The 18,875-nt window shown below is 44.5% G+C and overlaps 1 protein-coding gene across 1 annotated transcript in view; it reads left to right on the top strand.

Annotated features, from left to right (window-relative positions):
- The window catches only part of LOC126419279 (U-scoloptoxin(16)-Er12a-like), a 105,158-nt gene extending 86,604 nt beyond the window's left edge, over positions 1-18,554 (top strand). The window contains exons 3-4 of the mRNA XM_050086448.1: positions 2,088-2,229; positions 18,302-18,554. Of these exons, the coding sequence (XP_049942405.1) occupies positions 2,088-2,229; positions 18,302-18,404 (245 nt within the window). The 3' untranslated portion in view covers positions 18,405-18,554. The remainder of the gene's footprint in view (positions 1-2,087; positions 2,230-18,301) is intronic.
- Positions 18,555-18,875: the final 321 nt, after the last annotated feature.

The following is an 18,875-nucleotide window of genomic DNA, read 5'->3' as shown; positions in this document are numbered from 1 at the left end:
AATCGGTTCAGCGGGTTAATCGTGAAAATGTGACAGAGTTAGTTTTGCATTTATAATACTAGTATCGATAAAACTTTAAATTACGATATCTTTTCTTTCGTTATCCGACTTTCATGAAATAAACTCTATACGGTACCCCAAGTTATGCTCAAATTACCTGTGAAAACACCATGAAAATAATTCGTCTATTACTTTTGGAGGTTAGCGTGTGCAAACAGACAGACGGACAAGGCGGTTTTTGTAAAACTTTAAATCACGATATCTTTTTTTCCGGGGTCCGATTTTGACGAGCTAAAGCCTGTATGGCGTCCTAAACTATGCTGAAGTCACCTGCAAGAATCTTGCTAGTAGTTTTGGAGAAGCGAGCTCAAACAGACAGACACGACAATCTTACGATTTATTATTGGCACACATGTCTGAGGAACGTTCCCCCCCCCCCCCCCCCCACAAACACACACACACAAAAAGGAAAAATCCTCAAACATACTCTCACTCTCACTCTCTCTCTCTCTCTCTCACTCTCTCTCTCTCTCTCTCTCTCTCTCTCTCTCTCTCTCTCTCTCTCTCTCCCCCCCTTTTCACACAAAGAAAAGTAAAATAAAATAATAATAATGAAAAATAAAATCCTCAGACCCACCCATTCCCACCCCCCCCCCCCTCTCTCTCTCTCTCTCTCTGTCTCTGTCTCTCATACACACACACACGTATAATGCACAGGACGCCTCTGAAAGATTCAGAGCAACCACCAGAAACACCTTCAACTGTTTCAGTGACAGCTCAATATATAGTGCTTCACAATGAAGAAGATGAGGAAAAAACAAAACATAAGTGAAACATACTGTAAATAGACACATACACGCAACCTTCCACACAGAATTAATTAACTTCAGGCATAGTCATAACAATTTTAAATCGTAATTTTGGCTTCAAAAATTTGTCTACTTTAAGGTGTATGTGGTTGCATATGGCAAACTGTGAAACAAAACAGTCGCTGTAGAAACATAATACATCAGAAAAACCACACAATGTGGTAAAAAGGTACGAATTCATAATTTTATGTGTTTCTTCAAACATCTGTAATCACGATTTAAAAACCAATATTTCAATATTTACATGTATACAAACAGTGAAGAACATTCTTTGTCTCTGACAGCCATAAAATAAAAGTCCACTGAAAATGCTGCAACTGCAGTGAAACATGTATGGATAAAAAACAAAATTGTGTTTTGCTAAAAGTGGACCCCTTCCAAAAACATATGTTTTGTTAAAAGAGTTTCAACTCAAAGATGATTATTTCCTGAAAGTTTCGTCATACCTTTTTGTTACACCCTATAGAGGGATAATGTACATGCTTCCATCGTGGGGTTGCAGTTTTGACAAGAGCGCTATTCGGAAAGTAAGTTACGATCGGTCGCGAAATGGAAACCACTATGAAAATCAGAAATGTTTTATTTTCAGCTGCTCTAGCCACACATTACAGCTACCTCCACATAGTCGCCGTTCCGACGTAGACATCTGTCGCAGCGTTGCGCCAACTTTCCCATATTCTCGTCATAGAAGGCAGCCGCCTGTACTTTCCGCCAATACTTTACGTTGGTCTTCATGTCGCTGAGTGTGCCAAAATGTTGGCTTCAAAGCCGGCAGTTCATGGCAGCAGAGATGAAACTCACGGCCAGCCTGTTACGGGCTGTGTTGTGGCTTCCCATCGAAAACGCTACAGGAGCGTCTTCATTGCCCTGCAGAGTTCCGCCGAAAATTGTCACGGAGAAGGAACCGCATGACATTGTATGTGATGCATGCCATTCGGCGATATTTCTCACCATGCCCTCATACTTGGTGGGAAATGCTGTTCCCTGGGCATCTTTACGTGCTGACTCTGCTCTCATAACATAAAAGAGCGTCGTGACGCGATTGACGGGCGTACTAGAGACACTGCCCAACACAGCTGTGCAAAGTTTCATCGGATTTTCTGTGGTTTCCATTTCGCGACCGATCGGAACTTACTTTCCGAACAGCCCTCGTAGAGCTACTAGCGATGGATGGATGATGTTTTCATGCCTTAAATGTGACAATGTTGTGTCCCACAGAGCACCCTGGCAAGTGCTACGACGCACGCCGCAACGAGGGCTACGCCGTGGGCCAGACGTGGCACCGCATCCGCGAGCCGTGCTCGCAGTTCACCTGCGCCCAGGGCAAGACCAAGGGCAAGTACATCATCAAGGGCAAAGGGTAAGTGCGGCCGCCGGAGCCCGTCCAATAACGCGCAGCGGCACTGCAACAACGTGCATAATTTCGTTCGGCCTTCGTGGCCGAGCGGTTCTAGGCGCTTCAGTCCGGAACCGCGCGACCGCTACGGTCGCAGGTTCGAATCCTGCCTCGGGCATGGATGTTGTGATGTCCTTAGGTTAGTTAGGTTTAAGTAGTTCTAAGTTCTAGGTGACTGATGACCTCACATGTTAAGTCCCATAGTGCTCAGAGCCATTTAGCATAATTACGGGAGGACACACGTTACGACGATGACTGCTGTTGACCGGTGTCTGTAATCATCCATATACTTGATACGCCGTGGCAAGTTCCACCAACAGCGTGCGTTCCTGTAAGTAACGAACGTCTACAGGGCTGGGGAAAGGACACACGGTGAAATAGCTCACACAAAACTCTGGTAAAACTGTTCTACTTAGAGCAGAAATCACATGTGCAATAACTACTTTTTGTTCTGATACGCACAGTTCACGTTAGTTATGTAACACGCAAGTTCTTCTCACGAGGGAGCGCGTAACGGTCGCAACTCGAATGGATGTGGTCTCCACGACAAGACCACGATGGTTAAGCGAATATTCAGCCACTCGTGAAACGTTCTCATTTTACATACAATTTCCTTTGCCTTAATCTTCCACACTTAAGGCATATACTATGTGTTCACGTCTACAGAAAACCGCCCCGACGCGGACGATTAATCCCCAAGATACGATAGACATCTTCTTCTTCTTTCTTGGCTCTACGGCTCATGATGAGCCTTGGCCTCTTCTACAATTTCCTTCCATTTCTCTCGGTCCTTTGCCAATATTCTCCAGTTTCTATAGCCCCTCTTCGTAAAATCTTCGATTACTCCATCTTCCCATCTGGCTCTTGGTCGACCACGTCCTCTCTGCCCTCCTGGCATTTCTTGTAATATTCTTTTTGGTACTTCTGTGTCATTCATGCGAGCCACATGTCCCGCCCACCTCAGTCTGGATGATTGCACTATCCTTCTGATGCGTTGATTTTTGTATCTGATATACAACTCATGGTTGTATTTCCTTCTCCATCTTCCTCTGTCACAGATTGGGCCGATAATTCGTCTAAGTACCTTTCTTTCAAATGCATCCAGTGTTTCAATATCTTTAGTTGTTAATGTCCAGGCTTTAGAGGCATATGTAAGCACTGATCGTATAACCGATTTATACATAGTTAATTTCGTGGTACGAGTGAGGAGCCTTGAGGATAGAAGTCTTCTAAGGGCAAAATAGGCACTGCCTACTAGTATTAATCTCTGCTTAATTTCATAGGAGGTGTCATTTAGATGTGTAGCTGTCGAGCCCAGGTACTTGAAATGTTCAACTCTCTCAGCTGTATAGTTGCCCACTGTTATTACATTTGGCACATTTTCTCTATGTGCTTTTCCAGCTGCCATATATTTTGTTTTTTGTTCATTAATAATTAACCCCATGTTCCTACTGGCCTGTTCGAGAGCTGTAAATGTCTCTTCCATTGCTTTTTGGGTTCGTGCTATTATATCTATGTCATCTGCGTAGGCCAGTATCTGCACTGATTTATAGAAGATCGTTCCCCTATTCAGAAGGTTTATGTTTCTCATCACCTCCTCCAGGGCGGCATTAAAGAGAAGGCATCATTCCTCCTATTCTTACACTACCTTGTGTTTCGCTCATTGTCATTCTCACCAGCCCTACCAACTTCCTAGAGATTACCAGTTCATCTAGAGCTTGATATAACTGTTATTTATGCTATCATATGCTACTTTGAAATCTATAAAGAGGCGTGCCAACTCTGTATTCGTTTGCTTTTTCCATGATTTGTCTTAAGGTGAATATTTGATTTATAGTTGACTTCCCAGGAAGGAATCCGCATTGGTACGGCCCCATCTCCGTCTGTATGATCGACAGTATTGTGTCAAATAGTATATTAGAGAATATTTTATATCCCAAATTATGTAGTGTGATCCCTCTGTAACATATTAAAAAGTGTTTATATAAGTGCTCATGTACCTATTCCAGACGGATCACGTATCTGATATGTCAATATCACTTCAGTCAGCACGATTGCGACTCTTTCGAAGCGGTTTTATTGTTCGTGTCGCACTGACCGTTAATGCCTCCGCTCGCGAGCACAGAAGATGATAACCCCGGGGTTGAGCGTCCATAAATCAAAACAAACACACACACACACACACACACACACACACACACACACACACACACACGTGCGCGTGCGCACGCGCACACACACCGATTACATCGTCACACTAGTCACTTTTTAACGGTTTTTATGGGTGGCGGTCATTGACGTGACTGTATGCTCACAAACTACGATGTTAATCTATACTTGGCCGCGCGGGATTAGCCGAGCGGTCTAAGGCGCTGCAGTCATAGACTGTGCGACTGATCCCGGCGGAGGTTCGAGTCCTCCCTCGGGCATGGGTGTGTGTGTTTGTCCTTAGGGTAATTTAGGTTAAGTAGTGTGTAAGCTTAGGGACTGATGACCTTAGCAGTTAAGTCCCGTAAGATTTCACACACATTTTAATCTATACTCAAGCTCGATTTTACGTCATACACAAACGTTTACACATACACAAGACAGAATATGTATAAAAAATAAATTGACGGAAAAATGGCAACACCAAACAATAATTAATGAAGAGCAATAAAATTTCGGGAATACACTTGTCTGGATAATGTATTTAACTGATAAATTTTGCTAGATCATAGGTTAATGTAAGCTCGATATAAGCCATAACAAATGTGAAATACTAATGCATTAATAACCGGGTAACCGCCAGAATGTTGACTGCAATCGTGCACGCATTTTGTTCTACACGTGCCGGATGTCAGTTTGTGGGAGGGAGTTCCATGCCTTTTGGTCACTCAGACCAGAGACTGTTTGTTGATGATGCTGGAGCTGTCGTCCGATGATGTCCCACATGTGCTCTATTGGAGACAGATCTGCTGATCGAGCAGGCCAAGACAACATGTCGACACTTCGTTTAGCTTGTTGGGTTACAACAGCGGCATATGGGCGAGCATTATCCTGTTGGAAAACACCGTCTGGATTGCTGTTTATGAATGGCAGCACATGAGCTCCAATCACCAGATTGGCGTACAATTTTGCAATCAGTTTGCATGGGATAACCACGAGAGAACTCCTGCTGTCATATGAAATCGCATCCCAAACCATAAGTCCAGATGTAGTCTAGTGTGTCTAGCAATCAGAGAGGTTGGTTGCAGGTCCTCCAGTGCCCTCCTCCTAACGAAGACACAGCCGTCACTGGTACGACGCAGAACCAGCTTTCATCAGATAATACGAGTACTACAGGTCTCCAACCTGCCCTCCAGTGAGAGCTCTTGCTTGACACCACTGAAGTCGCAAGCGGTGGTTTGCGGTCGGTGGAATGTACGCTGCAAAATGACACTATGGTGCCAACTGCTGCTCAAATTGCTGCTGCTGATACAATACAACGTGCCAGAACCACACACCGAACACGATGGCATGCCTACTCGGCAGTATCACGTGGCCGTCTGGAGCCCAGTCTTCTTGCGACCGTGCATTCTGGTGATCACCGCTGCCAGCAGTCAGTACAGTGGCTACATTCCTGCCAAGTCTTTCTTCAGTAGCGCAGAAGGAGCATACAGATTCGTGTAGCCCTTTCACAAGACCTCGTTCAGACTCTGTGAGGTATTGATAATAGCGTCTTCGTAGTTTTAAAGGCATTCTTGATTAAAATCAACTCACCATGTGCAACCTCAAAGGTAACTAACGCACACGACCGTAAAGCAAACCTGCTAGTAGCGCTACTCTTATGCGACAGGCGCAAAATTTCATTACACATCATCTTTGAGATTTATAAAAATGCCTACCAACTTTCCTTTATGTCACACAATGTCTTCTTGGTGTTTCGATTTTTCTCCATCAGTGTAGGATGAAAAACTTTTTACGCTGTGTGACATTGTGCAAGTCCTACCATATCTCACCGAAACCACTATTCGACATCAACAGATGGTCATACTTACTGTCTTTCTGCTGCAAGATGCGGCTGGCGACATGTACACAACCACGTCCAAATTTATCGACACGGTTACGTTAGTGCCAGCAGTCTCGTCGTGCTGCACCGACGGCGTCCTCAGCGACTTAACTTAGTGAGACTTGCCGTGGTGGTAACATGACTCCACAGAAATATTATTCTCGGAAGTATTGAGCCGTTTGGGACTACTCGAACAGACGCATAACTACCTATAGTTGGGCTATGCTTTAGAAGTGGTGATTCAGCAACAAGCCGTTAGTTATTCGTCAAAGGCGTATTCGACAAAGTTAGACAGGAAGCTAGTCAATTAGTCTGTAACAAGCAGTGAATTAGACACGTGACATAAACAATGGTAAAAACCTCAAAAAGGTCGCAGAGATTAGGAAATTTTTCCATAAGTTCGTTAGTGGTTAAAAATTAAAAGTTTGCTGATCAACACTTAAACTGTGTACTCCATTAGCAGTCCCTACTGCTAATATTTGTCTAAGACACGGAAAAGGCCTACACAAAGTTTTGAACGACCCGCTCCTGAAGAAATGCCTGATTACGTAATACTTGAGTGCCAGATGTTCTGACGGAAGACAGACGTTGATAGTAACATAAGTGGAATAATGATGGAAGCCGAAGAAATGAATTAAAATTTGTGTCATTGCCACGACTTGAACCCAGGTCTTCTTCTTAGCTAGGCAAGAATGATAGCCATTGCACTACTGCAGCACTATGGATGAGATTGCTACACGGAATATCCAAGTCCAATACCCTTCCCAGCACAAACTTCAATTCATATATGCTGCTTATTTTCCCTTTCTTAGATTAGCACTAGCGCCGAGGATCCCTGGCATTGGAATAGCACTATCAGTCCTGCCTAGTAATTAAGGAGACATGGGTTCAAGTCCAGGCTGTGGCACGGATTTCAACTCATTTCTTCAGCCTATATCGTTATCATAGATAAAGGTGAAACTCAATTGTCTCAAGGAAAATTTAATTACAAGATCCAACGCTGGGATGCTATTCCAATACCAGAGAGCCTTGGCAGTAGTGATGATCTAAGAACGGGAAGAAAAGGACAGTATATTAAGTTTGTGTTGCGGAGGGCATTGGACTTGAGTAATCCATGCAGCAACGTAGCGACAGTGCTGTGGTGGTATAGTGGCTAGCATTCCTGCCTATTAAACAAGGAGACCAGGGTTCAACTGCTGGCCGTGGTACAGCTTTTAATTCATATCTTCAGCGTCCATCATTATAGTGGATAAAGATGAGACTCAAATGTCTCAATGAAAATTTAATTATAACTGGAACAGACACAAAGATAAATTTACTGAACTTAATGACACAGGAGACATTAAGAAAGCTAACAATGTCTTTCAAGGACAATGAAATTAAGTAATGTACAGGAAAGGACAGTTAATTTTATAGTGGCTACTTGTCAGCCAATGCTGGTACACCATCAGCCACTAGAGAGGCTTCAGTGGAAGGACCGGCGACTGACAGCCTACAGCACCTCCCAGAGGGAGACAAGAACCCACAGCTAGTATGATCTGGAACAATGCGTATTATTTTCCATTGATGGTGTAATGATAGCACGAATGGTTGTTCATGTTGTTTTAGGATTTTTTTTTCAAATTTAAATTGGCAGTAGGTGTTTAATTTGAAAATGCGGTAGAGTACGATCTAATGCTACTAATTTGTAGTAGTTGATGTCTATGGTGAAGCCAGGAGTTCCCCTACTGTGGTGAAAAATGACCAAAGAGATTGATAAATAAACTAATGAAAGTTTTGCTTCACCCGCATATCTGTGAATGCTGTTGGTTTCAAGTCGAGCAGGGAATGAAAGAATTGAGTCATACGAACCTAAAGAAAAAAACTATTAATTGCTGGAAATAAACACAGGGAGATGAACTCCTCATCTCTTCAACGGTGAACTAGACAAAGTAAAAAGAGAATGGCGGAAGGAGTAAGCTAGACAGAGACTTTCAAGTGGTGTCTATCAGCGGCGCAGATACATTGGGTTCAGTGCTGATTGCCTAGTATTCGCGACGATCTGACACTTCTGTAGAGTTCAGTAGAAACTTCAGTGAATCAGCTCAATGTTCTCATTCAAGAAGCAGCAAATACAGCGCTAAATATGTCTCTTGAAAAAACACAATAAATCACATCAGTGATCCTTCACCTACATTGCATCTTGAGGGAGAAATCGAGAATACCGACAGGTTCAAGCTCCTGGGAGAACTGCTGGGACCCAGTCTGTCCGAGCATTATCAACTCGAATGAAGAAGTTGGAACTGGCATGTCAACTGACCATAAGCCCCTATAACAAAAAGAGTCTTTCGTCTAACACAAAAATGAACCACTACCAGACAGTCATCTGCTCTGGAGCCGTATATGCTGCGTAGGCTTAAATTCAAACAAATAGTATCGGCAGCAATTGAGAGATTTATACCAAATAAATTAACAAACGATGGAGCTGATCCTCCTTGATACACAAAACAGGTTAGAACAGTGTTGCAGAAACAACGAAACAAACATGCCAAATTTAAACACGCAATATCCCCAAGATTGGCGATCTTTTATAAAAGCTCGAAATTTAGCGTGGACTTTAATGCGAGATGCTTATAACCGTTTCCACAACGAAACTTTGTCTCGAAACCCGGCAGAAAATCCATAGAGATTCTGGTCGTATGTGAAATATGTTAGCGGCAGGAAACAATCAATGTCTTCTCTGGGCGATAGCAATGGAGATACTATCGAAGACAGTGCTGCCATAGTAGAGTTACTAAACACAGCCTTGCGAAATGCCTTCACAAAAGAAGACGAAGCAAATATTCCAGAATTCGAATCGAGAACAGCTGCAAACATGAGTAACGTAGAAGTAAATATCCTCGCAGTAGTGAAACAACTTAAACCACTTAACAAAAGCAAGTCTTCTGGTCCGGACTGTATACCAGCTACGTTCCTTTCGGAGTATGCTGATGCATTAGCTCCATACCTAACAATCATATACAACCGTTCACTCGACGAAAGATCCGTACCCAAAGACTGGAAAGTTGCACAGGTCACACCAATATTCAAGAAAGGTAATAGGAGTAATCCACAAAATTACATCGTAAACGTCGATATACAGCAGGATTTTGGAACATATATTGTGTTCGAACATTATGAATTACCTCGAAGGAAATGGTTTATTGACATACAGTCAACATGGGTTTAGAAAACATCGTTCCTGTGAAACACAACTAACTCTTTATTCACATGAAGTGTTGAGTGCTATTGACAAGGGATTTCAGATCGATTCCGTATTTCTGGATTTCCAGAATGCTTTTGACACTGGGCCGGCCGGTGTGGCCGAGCGGTTCTAGGCGCTTCAGTCTGGATCCGCGCGATCCCTGCGGTCGCAGGTTCGAATCCTGCCTCGGGCATTGATGTGTGTGATGTCCTTAGGTTAGTTAGGTTTAAGAGTTCTAAGTTCTAGGGGACTGATGACTTCAGCTGTTCAGTCCCATAGTGCTCAGAGCCATTTGAGTCATTTTGACACTGTACCACACAAGCGGCTCGTAGGGAAATTGCGTTCTTATGGAATATCGTCTCAGTTATGTGACTGGATTTGTGATTTCCTGTCAGAGAGGTCACAGTTCGTAGTAATTGACGGAAAGTCATCGAGTAAAACAGAAGTAATTTCTGGCGTTCCCCAAGGTAGTGTTATAGATCCTTTGCTGTTCCTTATCTATATAAACGATTTGGAAGACAATCTGAGCAGCCGTCTTCGGTTGTTTGCAGCTGACGCTGTCGTTTATCGACTAATAGTCATTAGAAGATCAAAACAGCTGCAACACGATTTAGAAAAGATACCAGGATGATGCGAAAAGTGGCAGTTGACCCTAAATAACGAAAAGTGTGAGGTCATCCACATGAGTGCTAAAAGGAACTCGTTAAACTTCGGTTACACGATAGATCAGTCTAATCTAAAAGTCGTAAATTCAACTAAATACCTAAGTATTACAATTACGAACAACTTAAATTGAAAGGAACACATAGAAAATGTTGTGGGGAAGGCTAACCAAAGACGGCCTTTTATTGGCAGGACACTTAGAAACTGTAACAGACCTACTAAGGAGACTGTCTACACTACGCTTGTCCGTCCTCTTTTAGAATACTGCTGTGCGGTGTGGGATCCTTACCAGATAGGAGTGACGGAGTAAATCGAAAAAGTTAAAAGAACGGCAGCACGATTTTTTATTATCGCGAAATATGGGAGACAGTGTCACAGAAATGATATAGGATTTGAGCTGGACGTTGCGACGGAATCTCCTCCCAAAATTCCAATCACCAACTTTCTCCTCCGAATGCGAAAGTATTTTGTTGACACCGACCTACATAGGGAGGAACGATCACCACGATAAAATAAGGGAAATCAGAGCTCGTACGGGAAGATATAGTTCATTCTTTCCGCGCGCTATACATTGGAATAACAGAGAATTGTGAAGGTGGTTCAATGAAGCCTCTGCCAGGCACTTAAACGTGATTTGAAGAGTATCCATGTAGAGTGTCTAGTACTCAAAACGTAGGGTCTCACAGAGAAACTTAAGATTCAGAAGAGAAAGATAATGAGGAAGATTCGGGAACCAGTCGAGGAAATTAACAAACATAAAAGACGACCAAACAGCAACTCTAGAAATACTCTGAAAAAATCATGGACGTGGTTAGGAACATGTCTACATGATGCATCGCAGCAGGTTGACCAGTCAGCTTCTCGATTACTGATGAAAGAAGATGATCAAGTCACCATGACTGGCGGAAATGATAGATCTGCAGAAATTGCGAGCTACCAGAGAATGCGAAGCTACGGGACGAACATCAACACCCCAAACACAGTAATTGAATGTCGTGGTCGTCTGATGGCTTATATGGAAGAAGAAGAAGAAGAAGAAGAAGAAAAGAGAGATAATCTGTCTAAAAGTGTTGAGTTGTGGAATCAAAATACGAGGGGTGTTCAGAAAATAAGATCCGATCGGTCGCGAAATGGAAACGACTATGAAAATCCGATAAAGCTTTGCACAGATGTATTGTGCAGTGTATGACCCTAGACAGCATCACCTCGTTCTTCTCATTTTTGAGCTCACAGTGAGCGCGTAAAGATGTCTAGAAAATAGTGTCTCCCGCCAAATACGAGTAGCTGATGCGAAATTTCGCCTGAAGCTATGCAGCCAACATTACATAACTGTCATGCGGTTTCTTCTTTAAGACAATTCTCAACCGCATTCTGCAGGGGCAATCAAGATTCTCCTGCATCGTTTTCAGTTGGAAATGTCTGATTACCCACAATACAGACTGTAATTGTCTCACTTTGAGTTTTATCTCTGCTCACATAAACCGCTGGCTATGAAGACAACATTTTGGCGCAGACAACGAACTGTAGGCCAGCGTAGAGAATTGGCGGGAAGCACTGGCGGCTGCCTTCAATGATGAGGGTATTGGAAAGTTGGTACAACGCTACGACAAATGTCTAAGTCAGAAGTTGTTGGAAGGTGTAGCTAACTGTTACAAATAAAACATTTCTGATTTTCACTGTGGTTTCCATTTCTCGATCAGTCGGAACTTACTTTCTGAACAGCCCTCGCATGCTATTGGGTAGCATCCAATATCCTGTTGCTCAACCTTATACATTGTAATAAGCTTGGCTCCTCCTTGGCATGGTATCCACAGCGTAGAAAGGACGTTGATGTTCAAGGCTGCCCAAGTCTCCGAGGACGGCCCTTCTGAGCTCATGCTGTGCATGAAGAGGGTTCCTGCGATGGTGCACTGCAAGTTTCAACTTGGTCCCAAGCGTGCCTAACCAGGTTACCGTCAACAGATACGCCAGATTAGTCAATTCGGTTGATTCTTACCTCCGGAAGGAAGATGATCACGAATTGCGAGCAATGTCTTCTTATCGTCTCGAAATATGAATACATCACAACTTGATAGCGATTCCGACGTCCGTACACGATACCGTCGCAAAACTGACGCACCTCATAGCTGAATCTTTGAGACTGTATGCGAAGGACATGCGTTCGTACCTGGTCACCTACACGCTTTTCCACGGGACTCATCAGATGCCATACAAATGCTGCTCTCGTCAATGAAGATAACCCGACACCATCAATTCGCTTTCCACTGCAGTTTTCCGCTGCTCACCTTCTTCGCGTACTACAGTTCTAGAGGTTTCGTACTTTTGTTTGTAATGGGCGCCTAGAAGGCACAATTGATAGTGTAGAGGCGCTTACATACTATCTGTGTACACATATCTCAGCCAGTTACCTCTAAAAAAGCAGTTAGATCAGCTGCATTCTTCTCAGGTTGTCCAATAGCCATAATTTGCAGCAGCGATTGTCAGCCAGTATTGTTGACAGCTGGCGAGAAAGAACTTGGTGCCTCACGACAGTGGTTTAAAGTTAGAATAACGCTGCTGTAGTGTACTCCAATGCGGTGATCCCGTGATGAAACACGCTGCTCTTCGTTGGATATTCCCTATCTCCTCTACCAGTCCTACCTGATAGGGATCTCAGATAGATGACAAATACTCAAGAATCTGGGGAACAAGCGCCTTATAAGCCATTTCTTTCGTGCATAAGTTACATTTCCTTAAAATTCTTCCGATGAATGTGAGTCTGGTGTCTGCTTTTCCCACTATCTGTTTTATGTGGTTATTCCACTTAAGGTCGTTCTGGATAGTTATTCCTAGATATTTTACGGCAGACGCTGTCTCCAGCTGTTTGTCATTAATAGTGTAGCAGCACAGTAGTGGATTTATTTTCCTATATATGCGCAATATGTTACATTTATTTACGTCCAGGGTCAACCGCCAGGGTCTGCACCATTCATCAATTCTCTGTAGGTGGTTCAGCAAATTCTTCCTATCTTCTGGCGTTGCTACTTTGGTACAGACAACTGCATCATCTGCGAATAGCCTTAAAGAGCATTCGACGCTTTCTACTAGATCATTTATTTGTATTGTAAACAGCAACGGTCCTTTCACACTTCCCTGTAGTTCTCCGGATATTACCTTTACATCTGTTGATTTAGTTTCGTTGAATCCAATCGCAGGTCTGCTCCGATACTCCGTAAGCTCGTATTTTTTTCATTAAACGACAATGCGGGACTCTGTCAAATGCGTTATTGAAATCAAAGAACACGGCATCAGTCTGAGCGCCGTTGTCCACTGTGTTGTGAATCCCATGGAGGAACAGAGCGAGCTGAGTTTCGCGGGATCTCTGTTTACGAAATCCATGTTGATTTTTATAGAGGAGATGTTCATTTTTCAACAACGTCATAATTCTTGAGCATAAAACATGTTCCATAATTCTACAACAGATTGACGTCAACGATATAGGTCTGTAATTGTATGGATCTGTCTTACGGTCTTTCTTAAAATCGGGAACCACCTGCGCTTTTTTCGAGTCGTTAGGTGCCTTTCGTTGCTCAAGCGATCTACGATAAATTTCTGCTAGAAGGGGAACAAGTTCTTCGCATAATCTTTATAGAATCTTACAGGTATCCTATCTAGTCCTGACGCCTTTCCACTACTAAGCTATTGTAGCTGCTTCTCATTTCCGCGGTCGGTCATCTCAATGTCTGCCATTTCGACGTTCGTACGACGATTGAAAGGAGGGACACTGTTACGATCTTCCAGGTTGAAACAACTTCGGAAGACCGAATTCAGTATTTCGGCCTTCGCTGTTATCTTCCGTTTCGGTGCCGGCGTGGTCGCTGAGAGAATGAATAGATGATTTTGACCCAGTCACTGATTTTACATACGACCAAGATCTCTTAGGGTCTTCATTCAGTTCGGTTGACAACGTCTTGCTTTCAAAATCATTGAACGCTTCTCTCACTGCTCTCCTTAGGCTCATTTTCACTTCGTTCAGCTTTTGTCTGTCAGCTAGGTTTTTACTTCTCTTGAATCTGAGATGAAGTGCTCTTTGTTTACATAGCGATTTTCTAATATGGCTATTAAACCATGATGGATCTTTCACATCCCTTAAAACCTTACTCGGAACATACACTCCTGGAAATTGAAATAAGAACACCGTGAATTCATTGTCCCAGGAAGCGGAAACTTTATTGACACATTCCTGGGGTCAGATACATCACATGATCACACTGACAGAACCACAGGCACATAGACACAGGCAACAGAGCATGCACAATGTCGGCACTAGTACAGTGTATATCCACCTTTCGCAGCAATGCAGGTTGCTATTCTCCCATGGAGACGATCGTAGAGATGCTGGATGTAGTCCTGTGGAACGGCTTGCTATGCCATTTCCACCTGGCGCCTCAGTTGGACCAGCGTTCGTGCTGGACGTGCAGACCGCGTGAGACGACGCTTCATCCAGTCCCAAACATGCTCAATGGGGGACAGATCCGGAGATCTTGCTGGCCAGGGTAGTTGACTTACACTTTCTAGAGCACGTTGGATGGCACGGGATACATGCGGACGTGCATTGTCCTGTTGGAACAGCAAGTTCCCTTGCCGGTCTAGGAATGGTAGAACGATGGGTTCGATGACGGTTTGGATGTACCGTGCACTATTCAGTGTCCCCTCGACGATCACCAGTGGTGTACGGCCAGTGTAGGAGATCGCTCCCCACACCATGACGCCGGGTGTTGGCCCTGTGTGCCTCGGTCGTATGCAGTCCTGATTGTGGCGCTCACCTGCACGGCGCCAAACACGCATACGACCATCATTGGCACCAAGGCAGAAGCGACTCTCATCGCTGAAGACGACACGTCTCCATTCGTCCCTTCATTCACGCCTGTCGCGACACCACTGGAGGCGGGCTGCACGATGTTGGGGCGTGAGCGGAAGACGGCCTAACGGTGTGCGGGACCGTAGCCCAGCTTCATGGAGACGGTTGCGAATGGTCCTCGCCGATACCCCAGGAGCAACAGTGTCCCTAATTTGCTGGGAAGTGGCGGTGCGGTCCCTTACGGCACTGCGTAGGATCCTACGGTCTTGGCGTGCACCCGTGCGTCGCTGCGGTCCGGTCCCAGGTCGACGGGCACGTGCACCTTCCGCCGACCACTGGCGACAACATCGATGTACTGTGGAGACCTCACGCCCCACGTGTTGAGCAATTCGGCGGTACGTCCACCCGGCCTCCCGCATGCCCACTATACGCCCTCGCTCAAAGTCCGTCAACTGCACATACGGTTCACGTCCACGCTGTCGCGGCATGCTACCAGTGTTAAAGACTGCGATGGAGCTCCGTATGCCACGGCAAACTGGCTGACACTGACGGCGGCGGTGCACAAATGCTGCGCAGCTAGCGCCATTCGACGGCCAACACCGCGGTTCCTGGTGTGTCCGCTGTGCCGTGCGTGTGATCATTGCTTGTACAGCCCTCTCGCAGTGTCCGGAGCAAGTATGGTGGGTCTGACACACCGGTGTCAATGTGTTCTTTTTTCCATTTCCAGGAGTGTATATCACGCAGACAGTTCACAGAGACATGTGCTATATTTGCACGAGTATTGTTCTCTTAAAAAGTGTATCCACGATACTGTCGCATGAGAGGTAACACGAAAGGATATGAGGAGGCAGGATGTCTGTGGTGTACTGTTGTAGCGCAGAGTTCCTTCAGTCATTACCAGCAGTCACCTGAATCATACCCGATGGCTCTCCGCACCATGACGTTGTAACATAGCATTGTCTCTCTAAAACATTGGAAAAATTTACCTCTCTCGAGATCGCCTCCGTAGGCTTCCAAATGTTGCAACTCGATGGTTATCCTGGGTAGAGCAGAACCGCGAGTCATCACTGAACACAATGCAACGCTGTTCATCTCCATATTCATCAGTCACGACGCCACTCCAAAAACAGCCGTGTGTGTTGTGGTTTTACGCCAACCTACGTATGTGATGGTAATTCCGTAGCCCAGCTGATAGTCTCCGACCCATGTGCTTAATGACACATAGTGTTTAATGACACACAGTGTTGTAAGGAGTCCGTTATTTGCTTTCGGATGGCAGGCTCAGATGTGAAGTGGTTAGTACGTGCTTGGTGCTCAACACGGCGCTCTTACCCTGTGGTGGCCAGATTTTGTCGACTGGAAACTTGGGGACGACTATGCCTGCTCTCAAGTTCCCATGCAGTCCAACATCAGGCCACTGTCAGATTCGAATGCCTCAAAATCTGGACACTGCATGATTCGACGATCTGTCCAGATGAGACCCACAATGAGGCCCCTATTAAAATAAGTTAGGTGCTGATAATGCAGTCTTACACGAGTACGTCGCATCTCAGTGTCCTTGACAGTGATCACCTAACATCCGCCAATATGCACGCCCCCTTACGTACCTTTCCAGACCTGGTAGCGACACTAGACACTAGGACTGTTGATATTTTTAAAAACATTGGGAATCCGACATATCGATATTTGAAATATGACTTTACCGACTGCTGATATATCGAAGTGTGTATCGATATGTATGTAGGTCGACGAATGAAATATCGACGCACTGGTCTATAAAAATGTCGTCCGCACATTGTAAATATACTGCCAGTTTTAGAACTGGATACTTAAGTATTGATTTATTATTAGATATTCTGTACATCAACATGCTAGCAACCTGCTTATCCCCCTCAGAGTAAGAATTGAAAGGAAAACGATGCACGTTCACGCCTGGGGATAACCACTTTGCTAACAATGGTAACTGCATATAACTGGCACAATAAAAGGTGTCTGATGGATCCTTTGTTAGGTTTCGTCACATATCGGACTTGCCTGGAACACTTCATGTCAACTTCTCTGTTTTTTCACTCCTGCAGACCCCAAAGACCTAGCAGTTGTAGTGTCAAAACTGCGTGCTGAAGGTAAAGGTTGCAGTTTCTGTCCGTAAAGTCGAGCGCCGTTTGCATCAGCATTTCCCCTCACACGTCTCCGCCGACCTCAAAGAGCAGTCTTGTCATCAGAGTTTTGTTCACAATTTTCGGCAACTGTTTCTGAAGAATGTCGATGTGAAGAAATAGCACACCAGTTGCGTTGAAAATTGTGCTCTTTCTTCACGGAGGAATCTTGTTATCCCATTCGTACCCACCAGTACAATCGAATTCTTCTTTTCCACCACCTATACTCGCTTCACACATTCAAAGAGAAAGGTCGGACGTGAAATTTTTGGAAAAAATATCGATATTTGAATTAGAATGAGAATTAAAACTCTGATGACTTAGCCGTTTGGTGTAACCGCGTGGTATAGGCCGCCATGCCACGGTCCGCGCGGCTCTCCCCTTCGAGGGTTCGAATCCTCCGTCGGGCATGGGTGTGTGTGTTGTCCTTAGCGTAAGTTAGTTTAACTTAGATTAAGTAGTGTGTAAGCCTAGACACCGACGAATTCATCAGTTTGGTTCAAATGGCTCTGAGCACTATGCGACTTAACTTCTGAGGTCATCAGTCGCCTAGAACTTAGAACTAATTAAACCTAAATAACCTAAGGACATCACACACATCCATGCCCGAGGCAGGATTCGAACCTGCGACCGTAGCGGTCACGCGGTTCCAGACTGAAGCGCCTTTAACCGCACGGCCACACCGGCCGGCTCAGTTTGGTCCCATAGGAACTTACCACCACTGCCATCTTATGATTTATATACCTACAGAGTGTTTATATGTGTACGAAGTTAGAATGACATCTGACCGTTTCTTCTGGGTTCTTCATTTTTTTGCTAAGCAGTGCGATGTAGTGATAGCTGCGGCAAAATAGACAAAATTACCAAATATGCAGCAACCAGTCGCAATTTTATGGTTTACGGTCGCTGCACGACTTGGGAACCACATGGAGCCCACCATTCAAAAATAGATAAAACACCATATTATGTGAAATATAAGATTGTAGAGTTGTAGCATATCACAGTCTGTCTTAGATAGCAATTGATGGCCTTAATCTAATGAAGGTGATAAATGACATGTTAGTATTAGCCGGCACTTGTTGCTGTTTAGCAGCCAGCTCTGAGTGTGTTGTCGCGTGTTGCAGGTGTGACCCAGTGACCCCGAAGAAGGGCTGCCGCATCGAGGAGGGCAACCGCAACGCCAAGTACCCGCGCTGCTGCGCCTCCCTCAGCTGCCCCGCCAACTGAACGTCGCGCGCACCTCGCACCCTGCATCACAGACGCCGCCGCTAACGTGTCCCACACACTCTGCTTCTTATCCACACTGTTTTGCTACAAAATATGTATTTTGCAGATATTATGTATGAAGTGGACAATAAAGTATTAAATTAACACTCACTGCTGTCTTCCTTTGTGTATCTCTATGAATTAGACAGAATACTATGAACACTCAGCTAACGTTACGTATGTTCGGAATCTGAAACAGCCATAATCTTCAGTGATCAATACACATAAAAACATGAACTCTGATCAGATTATATGGCATCTCATGAAAAATAACATTTCCATTTCACTGAGGAATGCTGGAAGAAGGTGAGGGGATCTTATTTGTTTTTCCAGTATTCACATCTTTCGATTATGTATAGGACAGAGAAGACACGTTATGACTTTCTGATGCTCAGAATACAATCAAGAACATTTCCTGCTATATGACAGGGG

This window comes from Schistocerca serialis, chromosome 9 (genome assembly GCF_023864345.2).
Source record: "Schistocerca serialis cubense isolate TAMUIC-IGC-003099 chromosome 9, iqSchSeri2.2, whole genome shotgun sequence".
Classification (NCBI taxonomy): domain Eukaryota; kingdom Metazoa; phylum Arthropoda; class Insecta; order Orthoptera; family Acrididae; genus Schistocerca; species Schistocerca serialis.
This window is presented reverse-complemented; position numbering and strand designations above follow the sequence as displayed.